The 17,936-nt window shown below is 35.2% G+C and overlaps 1 protein-coding gene across 1 annotated transcript in view; it reads left to right on the top strand.

Annotated features, from left to right (window-relative positions):
• Asz1 (ankyrin repeat, SAM and basic leucine zipper domain containing 1) overlaps nucleotides 1-13,427 on the top strand; it is a 48,376-nt gene extending 34,949 nt beyond the window's left edge. Inside the window, exons 8-13 of the mRNA XM_075953568.1 lie at nucleotides 342-417; nucleotides 1,268-1,324; nucleotides 2,225-2,334; nucleotides 9,444-9,549; nucleotides 10,340-10,453; nucleotides 13,002-13,427. Of these exons, the coding sequence (XP_075809683.1) occupies nucleotides 342-417; nucleotides 1,268-1,324; nucleotides 2,225-2,334; nucleotides 9,444-9,549; nucleotides 10,340-10,453; nucleotides 13,002-13,154 (616 nt within the window). The 3' untranslated portion in view covers nucleotides 13,155-13,427. The remainder of the gene's footprint in view (nucleotides 1-341; nucleotides 418-1,267; nucleotides 1,325-2,224; nucleotides 2,335-9,443; nucleotides 9,550-10,339; nucleotides 10,454-13,001) is intronic.
• Nucleotides 13,428-17,936: the final 4,509 nt, after the last annotated feature.

Here is a 17,936-nt window from a genome sequence, read left to right as displayed (position 1 = left end):
AATATTACCCCCCATGTTTTCCCTTTCTTTAGTTAAGAAACTTTGGGGTTGGGGATGTGGTTCACTGCTAAGATTATTTGAAGCCATGAGTTTAACTTTTCAGCTTTAAAAGGGAAGGGAAGAAAGGGATAAAAGGTAGGGGAAATGGGAGTCAAGGGGACAAAGAAAGAACCTGGTTTATTCCTTTAATGAAGCATTTAAATGTACTGTGTAAACTTACAAATATATCCTGCCTGGGTTCATTCTTGCCCATTTCATGCTTCCTGTTAAATAGACATGCACATATATTACTGTGTATGTATAGTCTATTCTGAAACTGATCTTGCTATGATATGTTATAGTCCATATACAGCGTTTGGAGATCTGGAAATATTTTTACATGGTCTTGGACTTGAGCATATGACAGACTTATTAAAGGTAGGATTTCATGGAAAGCAGAGTACATTTTATATGTTTGTGGTTATATTAGAATAAAATTAAATTTTAGTTCATAAGCATGCCATTTATTTCTTCTTCATTTGTAGAGTACCCTATTTTTAAATCTATGATAAGCACATCCAAAAATTATTAACCTAGGAATTTATATAAATTAGAATCTTTCTGGATTTCACAACATCTGTCTGATATATCTGTACACATTTAAGCCCTATGTTTACAGCTATTGCTTGCCTTGTGTGGAATGCTGGAAGCATGATTTTGAACCAGACAATCCTGTATTAGATATTTTCTCTGGTTATTAACTAGAATATACTACTTACATAGCATTTTTTCCTTAAGGATAACTATAGGCTTTCATGAAGATTAAGTTAAGTCACACACCAGGAACTATGTAGCAGGATTTGAGTAGATAACAATTGTTACCAGGTAGATAAGGATGCTGAAGCAAGGGACTGTTAAGGATTATAAACATTAGTTCCGGTACTTCTGAGTTTGATTCATTGTACAATGCTGAAACTTCTGAGGACATCTTGAGTCAGAAATCATATTATTGATAGTTTGGTCTGATGCCATGTGAAATTTAGCTACTTATAAAATACAGTTTCTGTCACATTTCCAGAATGTTTTCTTTTTTCTAAGCAGATAATGAGTGCTAGCCATTTTCTTTGATTCCGGGAAACTAGATACTGAGTGCTTCTGTGCGTATATACTATCTAGCCAGTGATGTAGCTCGTGAGCTACGTACCCTCTGAAAAACTTGAGAAAGCAGTTAAGTGGCAGCTTCTGTTTCCTTTCCTGCTTTGCTTTGAATTGTTTACCTTCTGTGCAGGAAAGGGATATAACTTTAAGACACCTTCTGACCATGAAGAAAGATGAGCTTACAAAGGTAAGAATCACTTAAAATGCCAGATATATTCTTTGGCATTTTAAACTTGCACATTCTTTTATTTTCTATTTTAAAAATTCTAGAGCTATGTAGACTGATCTTTTGCAGATTCTTGGTTAGAAACAACAGTGGATTGCAATGTGCAAATTGTACTGTAATATTAAGTTGTTTAAAGAACATTACAGACTTTTAGCATCAGGCTTTGTAGGATTGCTATATCTCAACGAGAACTACTACTCACTTTCAGATGGACAGTGGATCTGTAAAGCAGGCTGCCTAGAAGGAAGAGGTGATATTTAATGTGGGCATACACACATTTATCTTCCAAATCAGCAACAATTATGTTATCATTCATTATTAATAAATTCAAAATAGGTGTGTGAAGTTTTGGAGGTACTTTGATAAGGAGGATATTTTAAAGTAATGATCTTACTGTAATAATACATTGGTTACTTGAAATCGCTACCTATCACTAAAAGCCAAAATAACATGCTATGTAACTAAATCTAGGAAAGAAGTTTACTTTAATATTGAACGTAAAATACAGGTTAAAAAGTTAATTCTCTCTTATTACTATTAACATCCTAAATATTTTGAAGGAAAAACTGTTTGCTATGTATTTTGGAATGATAATATTTTCAATTCTAATAATGTGACTTTTGAATCCATCAGAATTACCATTATACACTGCAAACAATGACTATAGTCAACTATATACCCAAACTATTTATGATACAACTTTGTTGAAGTATAAGCAAATAATATGTTTAAGAGTATTATTTCCAGTATTTGTCTATTTTGAAAGATATGAATTAATCTAGAAAATGGCATTAGTGGTCTTGGATATGAAATTATTCAAATGTGACTGTCTTATTAAAGCTTTCAATTATTTCTCCTTAGAATGGAATTACCAGTAAAGATCAGCAAAAAATTCTGGCTGCTCTCAAGGAACTAGAAGTAGAAGAGATAAATTTTGGAAAATTACCTGAAGTGGCAAAGCTAGAAATTAGGTAAAATTATCAGTTTATGCTAATATCATTTACAATAAAGTATTCTTTTTAGTTTAATGCCTAAGTATTTAATTTGTTGCTTCCATTTTCCCAGGAAAATAGGTTTTTAGATACACAGTAGTGTATTATTTAGAACCAAATGCACTTTATAAAGTTAATTTCCATAGAACTATTTTACAAAGAAGCGAAACAGTCTTATAATTTTTACGTCTTTTATTGCAGCTTTCTAAATCACACCATATAAAAGATACCATATTTTTGTTAGCATAATTCTCATTCTCTTTAAATGATGTTAGGTGTCAAACTGAAAATTATGGAGCGGGAATCATTGTTCAGTTGTTAAGGTAATTGCCATGAAAACATGAGAACCTGAATTCAGTCCCTAAATCTTTCTAAAACAAGGCAGGATACTCAGTACTGGGGAGGCAGAGCCAGGCAGATCCTTGGAGCTCTCTGGCATAGCCTCCTCAGTGAGTCCCAGGCCAGCAAGACACTCTTGTCTTCAGAAAAGAAGTAAGATGGGCGGTATGGAAAGGAGCAGTGCCTGAGGCTGTCCTCTGACCGCCATACTAAGTCCGTGTATACACACTCATGCACGCACATGAGCGCACACAGGCACGGACACTCTTTCAAGCAAAAAGAAAAAAAGAAAAATGGTAATATTTTCACAACGGCCATAAAGAAACCATTTCAAGCTTTACTGTGTAAGGATGACATCTAAATTTGTGAGGCTATTACTCTAATTTCTCTTTGGTGTCTTGTCTTTGGGGTGACCACATTACAAAATCATTAGGGAATTAGTAGTGTCGTCTGCTTTCCGGACAAGGTTGTGGAGACTAGTGCTATTTTTCTTGAAACATTTATGTAGATTTCTCTCTTGAAACTGCTTGGCCTGGGGTTTCCTTAGGGTATGCTTTTCATCACAATTGTATCTTCTTTAGTAGTTACAAACTATAGAAGCTGCAGCTGTTTTATTTTAGCTTTATTTTAGTTGTTTGTTGTATTCAAGGACTAAGTTCATTACTCACTAGGTGGTTGAATCACAGGCATACAGGGTTGCTGATATTCCCTGCTATCCTTTTGATTATAACATCTCATTTCATTACCAATATTGATGTTTTCCTTGCTTATTTTCATCTCTTTTAGTCTTGCTAGAGTTTTATTAATTTTTAGGTAGATGCTCCTTTTTAACTTAATGTTTACTTTGTGTCTGTGTGGGGATGGGATTTGTGCATGAGACCATGTGCATGTGGGAACACAGGACAATATATGGGATTTAGTTTTCTCCTATCCCCATGTGAGTCCTAGAGCCTGAGCTCAGGTCATCAGGCTTGGCTGGTGCTTTACCCACTGAGCCATCTCACCAGCCCATAGAGCCTTTCTTTTGTTCCATTACTGCTTTTAATATCATTGGTTTGTGCTGTTACCCTAATTGTTTTCTTACTTCTACCTGCTTTGAATTTTGTATGTTGAATATATATGCTTTGAATTTTTATATGTTCATAAGATAGAATATTTCTATTTTTCCTTCCCTCCCTTTCTTCCTACTTTTGTGACAGGATCTTCTATAAACCTAGACAGGCCTAAAACACTCAGTCTTCCTGCCTTAACTTCCCAAGTGTAGGATCACAGGTGTACACCACCTTGTTTGGCATTCCTTCTCGTTATATAAGCATGTGGGTGGCCATTTGTATTTTCCTCTTAATATGGATGTAGTTGAAAGACACAAAAATCTTAATACATTAAATGGTCATTTTCATAGATCTCTATGTGTTGTGATTTTCCAGCAAGGCTTCGTCTTTATTCACATATTATTTAAATGTATGTCCTTTAATTTGCATATGCTTAGAAACCTTCCTGTTATCTTCTGGTTTGATTCAGCTCGGTTACTTTGTGAAAGCTACAAAGAACAGGTAGAATTTAAACATAGACTAGAAAAGCTGAAAGGCTTCTGCCTTTTAAATTATGATTGATTACCTTGTACATTTCGCAAATATTTTTATTTGTCAGTATTACCTGTATTTAAAAATAAAACACATAGATTTTTGAAATCCTAAATAACACGCAATTTTTGTTTTTCTTCCAACAGCATGGTAATGTTGAACACGTATTTAGCAACACCAGCAGATAGCTAACCTTTGTGTTCTATAAAAAAATACTTACAAATGCCTTGTTGTCATTAGTTATGTAACTATTAGTCAAATAGATTTCTGTATTGTTTTAGAATTAGAGAATTCTTCCAAGAACCTATTTTTATGATCCTGCTGTCTTAAAGCCTATTAAAGAGGTCACAGTATAAATACTCTTTTCTCCTTGTTTTGTCTCTCTTTTCCTCCATGTAACAGGAAGGACTTAAGTATTTGATGTTATCATTTCTAAATAATATTAGAGCTCCTAAATATTTAAATGCATTGTAGAGGATCTCAGTAGTGAGATTTTTAAAATCATTAACCCTTCTCAAATATATTTATTGTTCCATCCTTGTTTCTAATAGACATAATTCCAGGTCCTAGGTGACTAACTTGTAGATTGCAACCACTAAAGTCGCTTATTTTAATGATGGCAGAGTTGCCTATATGAATGTATTTGTGGCCTTTAATAGACCTAAAGAGTGTAGACTCATGAATAGCTCACTTATTAAAACTGATGAATTTTTTAAAAAATAAAAATGTCAGGCACATATTCCAGGAATTTGACCTTGTTATTAAATCATAGACTGTGTTTACATGATTTTAAAGACAAGGTTTTGCTTTCCATTTGTTTAAAGCCATCCTTTAAAGAAGAAATTAGTCATTAAGTCATAAGAAAACTAACAGCAGGAAAAGTTGAATTGATTGATTGTAATCTCCTGATAATTTTATTTCAACAATTAAACCACTGATTTATTTTAAGATACTTTTTTGTGTGTGTCAAATATCTAAAGTAATCTGTTACAAGAATGCACGTATACTGTTCATTTACTTTTTTATGCCTTGGCATGTTTTCAGAGTTTAAATTTTAAATTTAAGTATTAGTTTTGAACAAACTAACCAGCATTCACAATCTCTCCTCAGACATTTTCTTTGAGCTCTGAGCTACCTAAAATCCACTTGAATGTGTCAAAAGTATCTCAGTATAAGTCCATCAAGAAGCTACTCCATCTCAAAAATCTATAAGGTTCAATAATTTTTGTATAATATGTAGTTCACGCCTTTTATTTCTAAACATTCTAAAATTGAAATTTCTAAGTAATTAACAGCAATGGTTGGCTTACATTGTAGAAACATGATTTTTCCATTATTAACATTATTTTGAAACTTAATGTCATGGAAAAATATCCATGGTATGTTAAAGGCACAATGTAAACTTGCATATTAAATATTATATTAGTTTTAGAAATCTATAAAAGAAATACTGGAAAAACTATAAGGAAATATCTTGGCAGAAAATACTACTACTTTTTATCTTTGGATGGTATGATTTTTTTCAGTTATTTTACAGTGAGTATATAGTACTTTTATTTATAATGTTTTAACCATAGATATTAAATTTTATCTTAATACTAGACTTCAGATTTTTTGTTGTTGTTGTTGTTTTGAGACAGGGTTTCTCTGTGTAGCTTTGGTGCCTATCCTGGAACTACCTCTTATAGACCAGGCTGGCCTAAAAACTCAAAGAGATCCGCCTTCCTCTGCCTGCCGTGTGCTGGGATTAAATGCATGAGCCACCACCACCCAGCTTTAGACTTCAAATTTTTGATATGGCCTAATCTGCTTATAAATGTTAAACATCTGTCACAGTGAAGTTCAGTTCTTGATTTGTCCTTGTCACTGCCCCTCCTCCTTGTTACTCTGAGATCAGGCTAGAACTGCTCCAGTCTGGGGCATGCTCCTCCATGACAAGAGATGAGGTATGACATAGCCAACTAGCAGAACTGGTCAATGGCTCTGTAAACTCAGAGGAATAGAAAGCTTGCTGTGAAATCATGCTTCCTGGGAATGTCAGAAGCTAATACTCATGAAGTCTCAGAAACGTGGCTGCATAAACATGAGCTGAATAAGGATTATAGCAATAGACATGTTAATGTGAATGGGGAAAGGTTAATGAGGAGTCAAACTACACAAAGAACTACAGGCAACTAGAAATGCTCAGAGTAGGAGATATAGTCTTCCCTGGGGAAGAGTATACCAAGGTTATCCAGTACAAAACATATAGGTACACACAACGTTATGCAGACTGAGCAGGTTGTTTATATGTACTTAGAAGTATATGTATACACACACACACATATGTATATAACAACAGTTAATGAAAAGAGGGCATAAATTTGAAAGGAGCAAGGAGAGGATTTAGAGGAGAAAAGGAAAGAGGAAGTGATGTAATTTTAATCTCAAAAAAAAGTTGCAGTCTTATTTTATGTGTCAAAGTAGGTCACACTGTCAATCCTTGTGTTACTGGGACAAAGTATAATCCTCTGAAAAGGAAAATACAGTTTTCTCTAATTCACCCCCCCACACACACACACACGTTTGATCAAATAATTCACCTTAACGTTTGTCAGGACATGTAATAAAGAAAAATAATATGAATTTTAAGAATGCTTTTATAAATACTGTTTTTGTTTCTAAATAAAGCAGTAGACCTTTATTTATTTTCACTTTGGTTTTGAAAGGAATCAAACAGGTGGGGTGGAGCAAGCCTATATAACCCCTATGCTTGTGAGGTAGACACAGGAGAATCAGAAACTCCATGCATCCGCAGCTACATAGTGGATTACAGGACAGACTAGGCTGTATGAGACCAAACACAAAAGAGAGAGGAAGCAGCCATATAGTCAGTGCCTAGATAGATAGTCTGTACTCCGTTTTGTTTTCCAGTCTAATAGCTAACAGGCTTCCTTTAAATGAAAATGCTGTATACATCCTAGTAAGGTACTGTAGGGAATAGTTTCTTTGGAAGTCGACACTGTTTCTTTAAAGACTTTTATCCTAGTGTGTAAAACTGTATAGTATTTGGCCAGAGACACATGTAAGAATGTTGTTTGGAGGTAAAAGTAGTGTTGGTTCCATAGTTGAGGATTGTTTTATGTTTTCTATTTTAGTAGATATTATTGGTATACTATACAGTTTTTTCCCCAGTTTTCTAAATTGTAGTAGCATTTTATGGTAACGTGTTCCCATTTTATCCACTTAAATTTGTCTTTTCTATTTTTCTGAATCACTTACTTAATTTGGTGGGTATTTGTTCTGTTGGATAGTGTGGGTTTCCACTGTCGAATTGTCTAGTCCTCAGACAGTCTCCTGTCTAAATTGATGAATGGATATTTAAGGTATTCAGCCATCTTTCCTGGAAAGTTTCCCCTTCACTGCCATCCATGAGAATGGTCAACTCTGACTGGTTTCCCTCTGCTTCCCAGGCAACCTTTCTTTTTCCTATGCTGTGATCACTGCTCTCAGTTCTCCTCTTCTCGGATATCCTTTTTTTCTGTGATCCTCAGAATTATAGTTGGTTTGTGTTCACATTCATGCTACAAGGAATAACTAGTCTACTTAGACACTAGTGAATATAAGATAATTTTTTCTTTTTGATGTTCCCTACTATCTCTGAATTGTATCAATTCCCTTAGAGTCTATAGATCTCAGAATAGACATTTTTCTAAGACTTACACTTTCTACTGCTTACTAATGTTACCACCTGCACATCTCATGTCATTGTGGCTATACCATAATTCAACTCACTTGAATGCCAGCCCTTTGCTAGACAGAATACCAAGTACTTTATATTGTTTTCTTCTGGCCTCCTGAAAGTCTTGTCTCTATTCTAGAGAGTTAGAAATATCTGACTTAAGATGAGGCTTGCCGAAAATCTAAAAGAATACCAAGTACTTTATATTGTTTTCTTCTGGCCTCCTGAAAGTCCTGTCTCTATTCTAGAGAGTTAGAAATATCTGACTTAAGATGAGGCTTGCCGAAAGTCTAAAAGCTCCCTACACGTGGATGCTCAGTCCAAACCTAAGTTAATCCCACCCAAGAGGCTATAATGTTTTCTCTTCATCTTCTACTCTACTCCCCATCCATCCCAAAATTCAGTTCCTTACTTAGTGATACATCCATGTAGTGAAACAAAAAATGAAAATCATCCTAAGTTGTTTTTGTTTTACATACACTCTATTTCTTTTTTTTTCAGTTTATTTCCTATAAATTTCTAAAAAGAGTTCTACCTCTCCTTCCAACAAGACTGCTGGTTCTTTACCTTAAGTTGTCTCTCTCTAGTATGGAATTTCTCCAGATCTTCCATTTTTATGTTACTTTAATCCACAACAGTCACCAAGTAAAATTTATACCAAGTTTTGCCTTTCTTCCTTCCTGTTTGAACTCTTTTAGTAATCCTACATTATGAGTAATACAAAATGCTTTGAAATGTAGTTCCATTCACCCTATTGCTACTCCTTTCTGATGACTTTACTTTAATCACGCCCTAACATGTCCTCTACTTTTGTACTTTTATAGCTATCAAGTCTTTCTGTCCAGAACTTCTTCACTTCTTACCTAAATGGAAAACTTATTATTTGGCTCCAAGTTCAATCCAAGTATCATTTCTATCAACTGTTTCTAATTCTTTTTCCCACCATAGTGTGTGGTATTAAATTCTCTGTGAGTTTTAGCTATGAACAGGTGTTAGACACCTCAGACACTGATCGGGATAAATAAAACAAATAACCCATGTAAAAATAATCAATTCCGTATCCTCTGTGATAGCTATACAAATATTGGTTTTTTAATCCTCCTTCTTTGTGTATCCCCTCAGATAATAATTTCATGTCTGTATCTCCTCTTGGAATTTGACATTCTTGGAGTAGGGGCTTTGACTTGGTGGCAGAGTTTATCTGGCAAGTGCAACGTCCAGGTCCTATTCCCATACCACAAAAACTATGTAATAAATAAGGAGTGGTAAAGGAATTCATCATTCTTGGGATTGAGACTTGGTATTCTTTTATACATAATGCCCATTTCAGTTCCCAGTACATATTAGATAGTCGATAATTTTTTAAACCTCATTAATGTTAAAATTAGATTGGTAGAATGAAGCAAAACACTTCTAACTGGTTTCTATTTCTCTCCTTTCTTCAGTGGTGATGAGTTCCTCAACTTCCTTCTGAGGTTAAACAAGCAGTGTGGTCATTTAATCACAGCTGTGCAGAATATCATCACTGAGTTGCCTGTAAATTCCCACAAGGTAATTTAGCAAGAGTTCCTCCATGCGAAGTGTGGGTGTTGAAGAATGGGCTAGGTGGATTCATTAGGCAGTTCTGATCTGATGAAGTTCTGTTGGTTGGTCAGTATGAATCCCAACACAATAATTTTGTTGAATATTCTTTTCTATGTCTAATCCATTATAAAAACATGCACTTTCATCCTCAAGCAAAGGGGGAATAAGGGAAACCGTAATCTAAACTGAATCTCTATATTGAAATTGTCATTTGTTGTTAATGAGGATCAATTGATCAAATTAAAAAGTGTTAGTATCAAAATGAATGTTATTTAAAAATTATATTGACATGTAGTTTTTCTTAAGGAAATTTTAAATAGATACTGACTTATAAAAGCAAAGTTTTTTCTGATTTTGTTTTGCCTGTTTGTCTGAAATGAAAATTTTTTTTATTTTTTTTTTAAATTTATTTATTTATTAAAGATTTCTGTCTCTGAAATGAAAATTTTTAAGCGGACTTATTTTCCTGTGTTAACGTATAATACTAGTCTAAGAATGTCACTTTTTAAATTTTTAAAAACTTATTCATCACAAATCTTGCTAGTATTAATTTCTACATATAAATATATATTTAGGGAATTCATATAGCAAGCTGATTTAACTGTTTGTATAAAGTTACTGACTTTTGTTACCAAGATTTATTATGAACAAAATGGTCAATTATATAATTTAATCTTTTAGAATGTCATAATCTTTGTGCATATAAATTGTGAAAATTTATTTCCATTTTTAATGTAACTTCTGGAAACTTCAACAGATAGTACTAGAGTGGGCTTCTCCCAGAAATTTTACTTCAGTTTGTGAAGAACTGGTTAGTAATGTTGAAGATTTGAATGAAGAGGTCTGCAAGCTGAAGGATTTAATTCAGAAGGTATATATTTAACATGAACATGGTGGAAACCTTTCAGAGCAAGATGTTAGACGATGAAGCAGTTTTGACAAGGGTAACAGTAGGACACATGGAGAAATAGTAAAGAACAGTTTCCAAAGGGAGAAATGCACATTAGAAACAGGTACTGTTGGGTGTGAAAGAAGCACGTAAAAAAAAAAAAAAGAAGAAGACTATGTGCTTCTTGTGCTTCTGATTAGCAAGCAAACATACCACTAAACACAGCCTTATGCAAAACTGCTTGTACACCCTATAAAATAGTGGTACCTTTTGTTAACAGTTTATTCCAGAATTTTGTGTACCATACAAAGTGTCCTATACAAGGCAGATAAGTTAATAATTGTGGTGTGTTTATTTACTAATCTGTGCACTCAGGAGCTGCTTGGGTATAGTTTAGAGGTAGAATGTTTGTTTAGGCCCTCGGTTCAATCCTCAGCACAAAAAAACCCAAAAGAATTGGAAAGCAATGGAAAATAATTGTAATCATTTATTCACTTGTGAAAGACAGATATTACACTATTACTTACCTTTAACTGTACAGATGCAAAAAGTCTACATAAAATACTTACTAGTTCTATTAATGAGATAAAATTGGCATTGAAGTATTATTTCTATTGATCAGACTCATCTTTTACAATTTAACTTTTTAGAATGTAGGCAATTTTTATCTGTCTTTACTTTTATAGGAGCAGTATATGTCAAGATTTAAAGGCAGGTTGTTTTCCCCTTTAAAAAAAATTATCAGTACAAGGTGCAAGCTACTAAAATAGCAGCATTTATTGACTCTGGAAAATAAAGGGAAACACTCCAAGTTTCCTAAAAGACTCACTCTGAGTCCCTGTCAAATTAATAAATAAGTTTGATAGCTACAAAACTTTTGAAATACATCTGACTTTTATAGCTTCAGCATAAGATTCATTTAATATTTTCACCAATATCTTACAAAAGAATTTGAAGGCAAACTTCATGTTCAAGGTAATTTATCATCTCCCTTATTAAAATATATTTAATCAGAAGTCTTTTAAATCCAGAACAAAGTTGTGAAGCAAATTTTGTAATAGTGGAATGAGGGTGCTATAAATGAGAAAGTAAGGAATGCATTTCACCTTGTAATAAATCAGTTCCTTTCCAGTGGCAGAGGTGCTTTAGGAGCTGGACTGTGTGTGACAGTCTGCCCAAGCAGGATAGGGCCTGAGTTTGCTGACAGCACAAAAATTGTAACACCCTTCATTTTCACTGCCTCCATCTCATCTCAAATGGAAGAAAAGTGGAATTACTTTTATTCAACATGAAGTTCTTCATGAAAATCCATGGAAAAATAGAAAAATTTGTATATGGAGAGTTCCTTGAAAGCATCACTTCAAATGTAGAAAATTCCTGAAAACATACTTTTGTGGCAGAAGTGGATACTAATTTGGGTTTTAAGCTTTTGGCAGCACAAAATTCACTAGTAGGAACTTTTCAAAAAAGTATACGAGTTATCACAGATAAGTGTATTGCAGTAACAAAGAGAGGGTAGGAGAGGTCAAGGCTAGCCTTTAACACCACATCATTCTCTTTCAAACCAACACACTGACAAGTCTTGTTAGGAAGGGTCATCGGTTAATAAAGGAATGGCTGTCTCAGGATTCAGTAAATGGAGCATCAGTGTCAAAACAGAATCTGTTGCTGAATGAAGCCATTTGGAAGTTAAACCGAGATTACGGTCTTAATGAGATTGGCATCAAAGTTCATTTTTCTAGTATAAATTTGAAATTAATTTTGCAGACTTTTAAATTAAATATTTACACTGTAGAATTTCAAAGTCTTTATTCCTGCTATTGTTGAAAGTATTTCTATCGTCACCCTAGTGCAGGATGTTTCTAGTAAATATCACTCCATGAATGTGTCCAGTTCTTTTATCTTTTAAATATCTTTTGCTTTCTGCTTATTCTCCTTCTCTTGACCCATTCCAGCAGCTATCTCTCACCTCTTCCCCACCTCCACACCCGCCACCAACACACACACTGGTGGGAGGCTGCTTCACAGAAAATGTCTCTGTGGGGGTTTAGACACAATCTACAAAATCAACCCTCATTGCTGAGAACTGATTCATGAAGCACTTACACCCTTAGATGCAATTGCTCCTGCAGTAACAATGCACTGCCTTCTGATTTTTACTGAGCTGGTATTGTAGATTTGCCATGAGAATAGATCTGCCTTTTATGGGCTGCCTTTAATACAGAAGGAAATAAATTCCAGTTGTTATTCATTATAGGTAAAATAGAAACTTTAAGTTGATATGAAAGGAACTTTGTCTCGTGACACAAAAAGCACCATTTTAAAGTGTGATAATCTATGAAAGTGTTTATTATGACTGTAAAAGTGATAATCATCCAGGAAATACAATGGTAAAGGCATATATGTTCACTTTAAATCTGTCTGTCATGGAGTCTTGAATTCTTTCTATCTAAATCCGGTGAATTAATATGAACATTTTAAATTTTCAGTATCTTGTCTACTAACTCTTGTTTTTCATACTAAAAATCAGATGCAGAATGAACGGGAAAATGATCCAACTCATATCCCATTAGTAGAGGAAGTGTCTACGTGGAAGAGTCGAATTTTGAAGAGGTCGGCAGTTACAGTCTGTGGATTTGGGCTGCTGATTTTCATCTGCAAGCTAACTTGCCAGAGAAAATAATTCTAATATTTATCTAAGTTATGTATGTACATCTTATTCAGAGTATCCTAGCATTACTTTTGATCTTTTATTGTACAGCATAGCTTTATTTCCTTGCCCACACTCCATAGGAAAAATTATGATAACATAAACAGAGTTTTTCTTTAGAAAGTGACTTCAGTTTAATTATACAGTTTATTACATTCTTATGTTAATTTCAATCAAGAAAATTATGGATAATTCTTGTATTTAAGCCTGACTAAATCACATGCAGAATAAACATTTGATATTCTTTACATTTGGAGAAAGTGTGCTCACTTGTCATAAAGAAGCTTAAGAGTATTTGTGAAGAGTTCATAAGTTGATATTCCTTTCAGGCCTTATTCCCATCTGTTTTTATATAATAAGGATCATCTTACTGCTTTTTTATTTATATACCTTTGCTAAAGAAATTGTGAATTATTAATTATGATAGTATCAGAGATGACAAAAGGTAATAGTAAAATGTGAAAATCTTTATAAATACTTTTTAAAAAGTATTTTACAGTCAGAATAAAAAATCTAGAAGAAGTAAGGCACAAAATACACTAGCATTTTTATGTAAAATATTTTTGCTGAATATCCTATATATAGTATTTTAGGTATATTATGAAAGCGAATGTCTTTTGGTATGTAATTTCTTGCCTTTAAAGTGCTTAAAGTTGTATTTTTTCAATTTGAAATACTGACATTCAAATTTTAAAAGTGAAATGTAAAACAGGCAGGTACCATTTAGTAGGCAGTGTGGTATCCAAGACTGGGTTGACTTAGTGCTGTACTGGAAACGTCAGTTTTCTGTAGTTAGGAGCTGACAGCAAGCGGAGGGGGAGACGTTGAGAGTGAGAGACGAGCATAAGGACTGTAATGAGTAGCAGTTTCTGCCATTCCTAATTCCAGGGCTGCTAGATGCAAACCAGCATTCTGCAGGGCATCAGTTGTGTGTCATTGGAAGGGAATTACATGGCAAAAGGCACCTGACACTCAACTGTTCCAGCAAACATCCTGTAACATGCATGTTACATGTAATAAGCATGTTGTGATATCTCCTATTTAAGCCAGTTCAAGACATAGACAGAAACATGGGAACTTGTTTTAATAGATGGTGTATCACCCCCAACAAGAAGTTATTTAGTACACATTACTTTTATTTTCCTTTTAAAAATAAAGTATGAAAGTAATAGGCATCCTACCTGATTTACCACTCGGTGGTCTTTTATTTCGGTGTACTTTAAGAAGAATGCTCTCTCTTTTTGAGGGGGGTGTGGTTACCACTGCTTTTTCCTAACAAAATCAAGTTTAGTATTTAGCCATCAGATGTGAATTTACATGACTTGTTTTCCGGAGTTTATCATAGAATTCTTTACAGTGAAGTACTCTGTCCCAGTGTTCAGATGAGAGAAAATAAATACTATAAATTTAGTGCCAAGCACACATCTTCTAAAAGCCTTATTCCTGTCTTGAAAAATACAGTGTGATTTTCAGATTATAGACTAAAAATAATTAGGGTGTCTTTTTGTACTTATTGAAATTACTTCTCCAGTTAAAGTATCAATAGAATTAATAAATATTTCCTTATTGTAATTCCCACTCTGATTAGTTGACTTTATGGGCTTAAGGCAGTGGAAATCATTACTCCTGGAATAGGTAACTACTAAGTGCCTTCTTCAATTACAGAGACAGATGTCATTGGGAATTATTTTAGTCTGAATCAGAAAGTGTCCCTGTTTTTGGAACCAGTTTGGGGATTGTAGCCACTTGCTGAAATCTGAAGAGGATGTACACTTCCCCTCAGTTTGTGGATAAAACACCATGATCAAAAGCAACTTGGGAAACAAAGACTTTATTTCCACTTAGAACTCTCAGGTCACACTCCATCACTGAGGGAAGCCAGGGCAGGACCTGGAGGCAGGAACTGAAGCAGAAGCCAAAAAGGGGTGCTGCTTATTGGCTTGATCCCCATGTCTTGTTCAGCCTGCTTTCTTAGAGCTCTCAGGACCACCAGCCCAGGAGTGCTACCTCCCACAGTGAACTGGGCCCTCCCATATCCATCAATCAAAAACTGCACCACAGGCTTGCCCACAGTCCATCTGATTTCTTCCAAAATGCCAGAATGACTCCAGCTAATGTCAAGTTGACATAAAACTAACCAATACCCTTGCTCCTACCTTATTACCTCCATGTCTAAGACAGATGTGTTGTCCCCGGCACATGAGTTACTGGTTCCTTCTGCTCCCTGGCTGCCATAAACAGAGCACCTCTGCCCTGTCTGCATTCTCAACCGTGGTGTTTTACCTTGCCTCAGGCTGAAAGCAATAGAGCCAAATCTCTGGAACTGTTGGCCAAAAATATTTTGCCCTTTAATTTTTTGATCAGGTATTTTCTCATAGTCATGGGAAAGCTAACACAGGAGAGAAAAAAAGAGTTGGAATTGGATATACACCATCTGACCACATGAAGTTCAGAGAAGTTTAGAGAAAGCAGCTACAAAAAACTCAAGAGCAGCAGAGCTTGGCTGGCAGTTTTGGTGGGAGCCAATAAGATCAGATTTGCCGATAAACATGCAAAGAGTAAAGACTAAAGGCTTTGCTTACAAGGTTCCACAGGGCGATGAGAACTCTATTGTGGATTGCCATTTGTAGTAATTTTGGAAAAGAACTTAACATTTTACCCGTATCCCCAAGACTGGAGCTTAGTTTAATATGGGCTAGTGTGTCTGCTTGAAGCAGTTTCAAGATCACAGTGGACAAGCTGTAGTACAGATAGCAATGAGAATTGTGAGCAGAAAGCCGATGAGAAACAGTCGGCGTGGGGCGAGTTGTAGGTTGACCGGAAAGGGGCATGTAAAGTTGTGGCCAAGTATTTTTGCTGAGAGATTAGTCACCACAGAGAAACCAGAATAGCAGGAAAGAGGAAGCATTGTCCTGGCCCACTACTGTAGACTCATGGAAATGTATCTAAAACTTTGCTTTGAGAATGCAGCGCATGGATGCCCTGCTCACACAGAACTGCCCGGGGTGATTTCCCCCCACACACAGCCCCCCAAATTCAGCCCTCCAGGCCCTCAGACACTTCTGTAGTAATGGCCCAAAGCCCAGCTACTGCCTGAGTGGGTGGCCAAGCTAATCAACATCCATGTGATACTCTGTTTACAGGCATACAGAATACATGAGCTGCAGGAGCGACCCCTCAGATTTCAAAGGAACTCTGGGAGGCCAAGCAGCGTGTGCCAGGATCAGAGTACCTAATGGAAACATGGGAGACTTGTATGTGAAGTCAGGCCTGCAAGGGAGACACCACAAGTCAGAAATCCTAGGAGAAACTGTAGATTGCCACATGGTCATCAGGAACAAGAACACTTTTTCAGAAGTTTGCTCATGTCCTAATTCTTTCCCAGAGTCCCTTCTCATAATTGGGAGACATCTTCTACCCTTTCTAAGTTTAACAGCCACCATTTGCCCCTTGTTGTGCTTATAAAATTTTTTTTCTGTTAGTTTTTTTTTCAAAGAGCCACCTTTGGGTCATGGTCACTTTTCTCTTGTTCGTATGTTTTCTTATTTCCTTGGTTACTTTAGTCTTTCTTATATACATTCTTGTGCTTGATTTGGGTTTAATTTGCTCTTTTTCCCGGGTCTTTTCCATGGAAACTTGGTGTTGATTTAGAGCAACTGATAGCTTTTAGCATTGGTACTTATACAACTTCAAGTCTCCAACTACTCATTTATTTGGATTCCAGGTGTTTGCATGTTGTAGCTTCATTTTTTTTAATGAAAGTATTTTTAAACATTATCGAAACATTCTTATGTAAGATTTTTGTTAATCTGATAAGATAGTGAAAATTCTAAGAGTAACTTTAAAACACTCAGTTTTAACATATATGTATATACGTGTATGTATTTGTGTGTTGTGTGTTTAGCATATATGTATGTGTGTGCTAAAATATTATATGAGGCTTAGGTAAGTGGTAGGCAAAGAAAAACTCATTTCTAAAGGCTGTCCTGTGTAAATTATTTCAATTAAAGTCTGATTTAAGTGTTAATTCAATGTGATAAAGTGTTTAGAAAACAAAGCCAGCCATGCGTTCAAGTACAAAAATTAAAATTGAGTGTTTTTTTTAATGGGAAGTTTTATAGGGCCAGAATTTGTTTGATCTTAACACTACAATGACTGTTAATCTTTGAGAATCTAGATAACCATGATGGCTTCTGTTTTGCACTCCAAGTCCCTCTGTCACTGCCTAATAAATAATAATTTGTGGCTCTGAGGAGGTGGAAATAGGGTGGGGATTTTTTTGTTGGCACATCCACTAGTGAGTAATGCATTCACTTCAAGTGCCAACAAAAATGTTAACTGGACTTAGTGACACATTTGCTAGTTATTAGAGCAACTAATTCTAAACTGTTTGAGCAGTGCTTTATTTGTCTACCTGTAAATGCAGATTGCCTTATCAGTGCCCTAAATAAAAATGGGCCTAATTTTCGTTCTGCAGCATATTTCTATGAAGAATTTTAAGAATGCACCATCTCTGGGCTCACTCCACTAGCTAATGTTTCAATCATTTTTTTCTGTTTGTTTTTGTTTTTGTTTGTTTTTGAGACAGTGTTTCTCTGTAGCTTTGGGACCTGTCCTGGAACTAGCTCTTTTTTACTGATTTCTATTGAGCTCTTCCATTTTTCTCTGCTCCCCTCCCTGCCTCTTCTCCTCCTCTTCAACCCTCTCCCATGGTGCCCATGCTCCCAATTTACTCAGGAGATCTTGTCTTTTTCT

Source organism: Microtus pennsylvanicus, chromosome 19, assembly GCF_037038515.1.
Source record: "Microtus pennsylvanicus isolate mMicPen1 chromosome 19, mMicPen1.hap1, whole genome shotgun sequence".
In the NCBI taxonomy this organism is placed as follows: domain Eukaryota; kingdom Metazoa; phylum Chordata; class Mammalia; order Rodentia; family Cricetidae; genus Microtus; species Microtus pennsylvanicus.
This window is presented reverse-complemented; position numbering and strand designations above follow the sequence as displayed.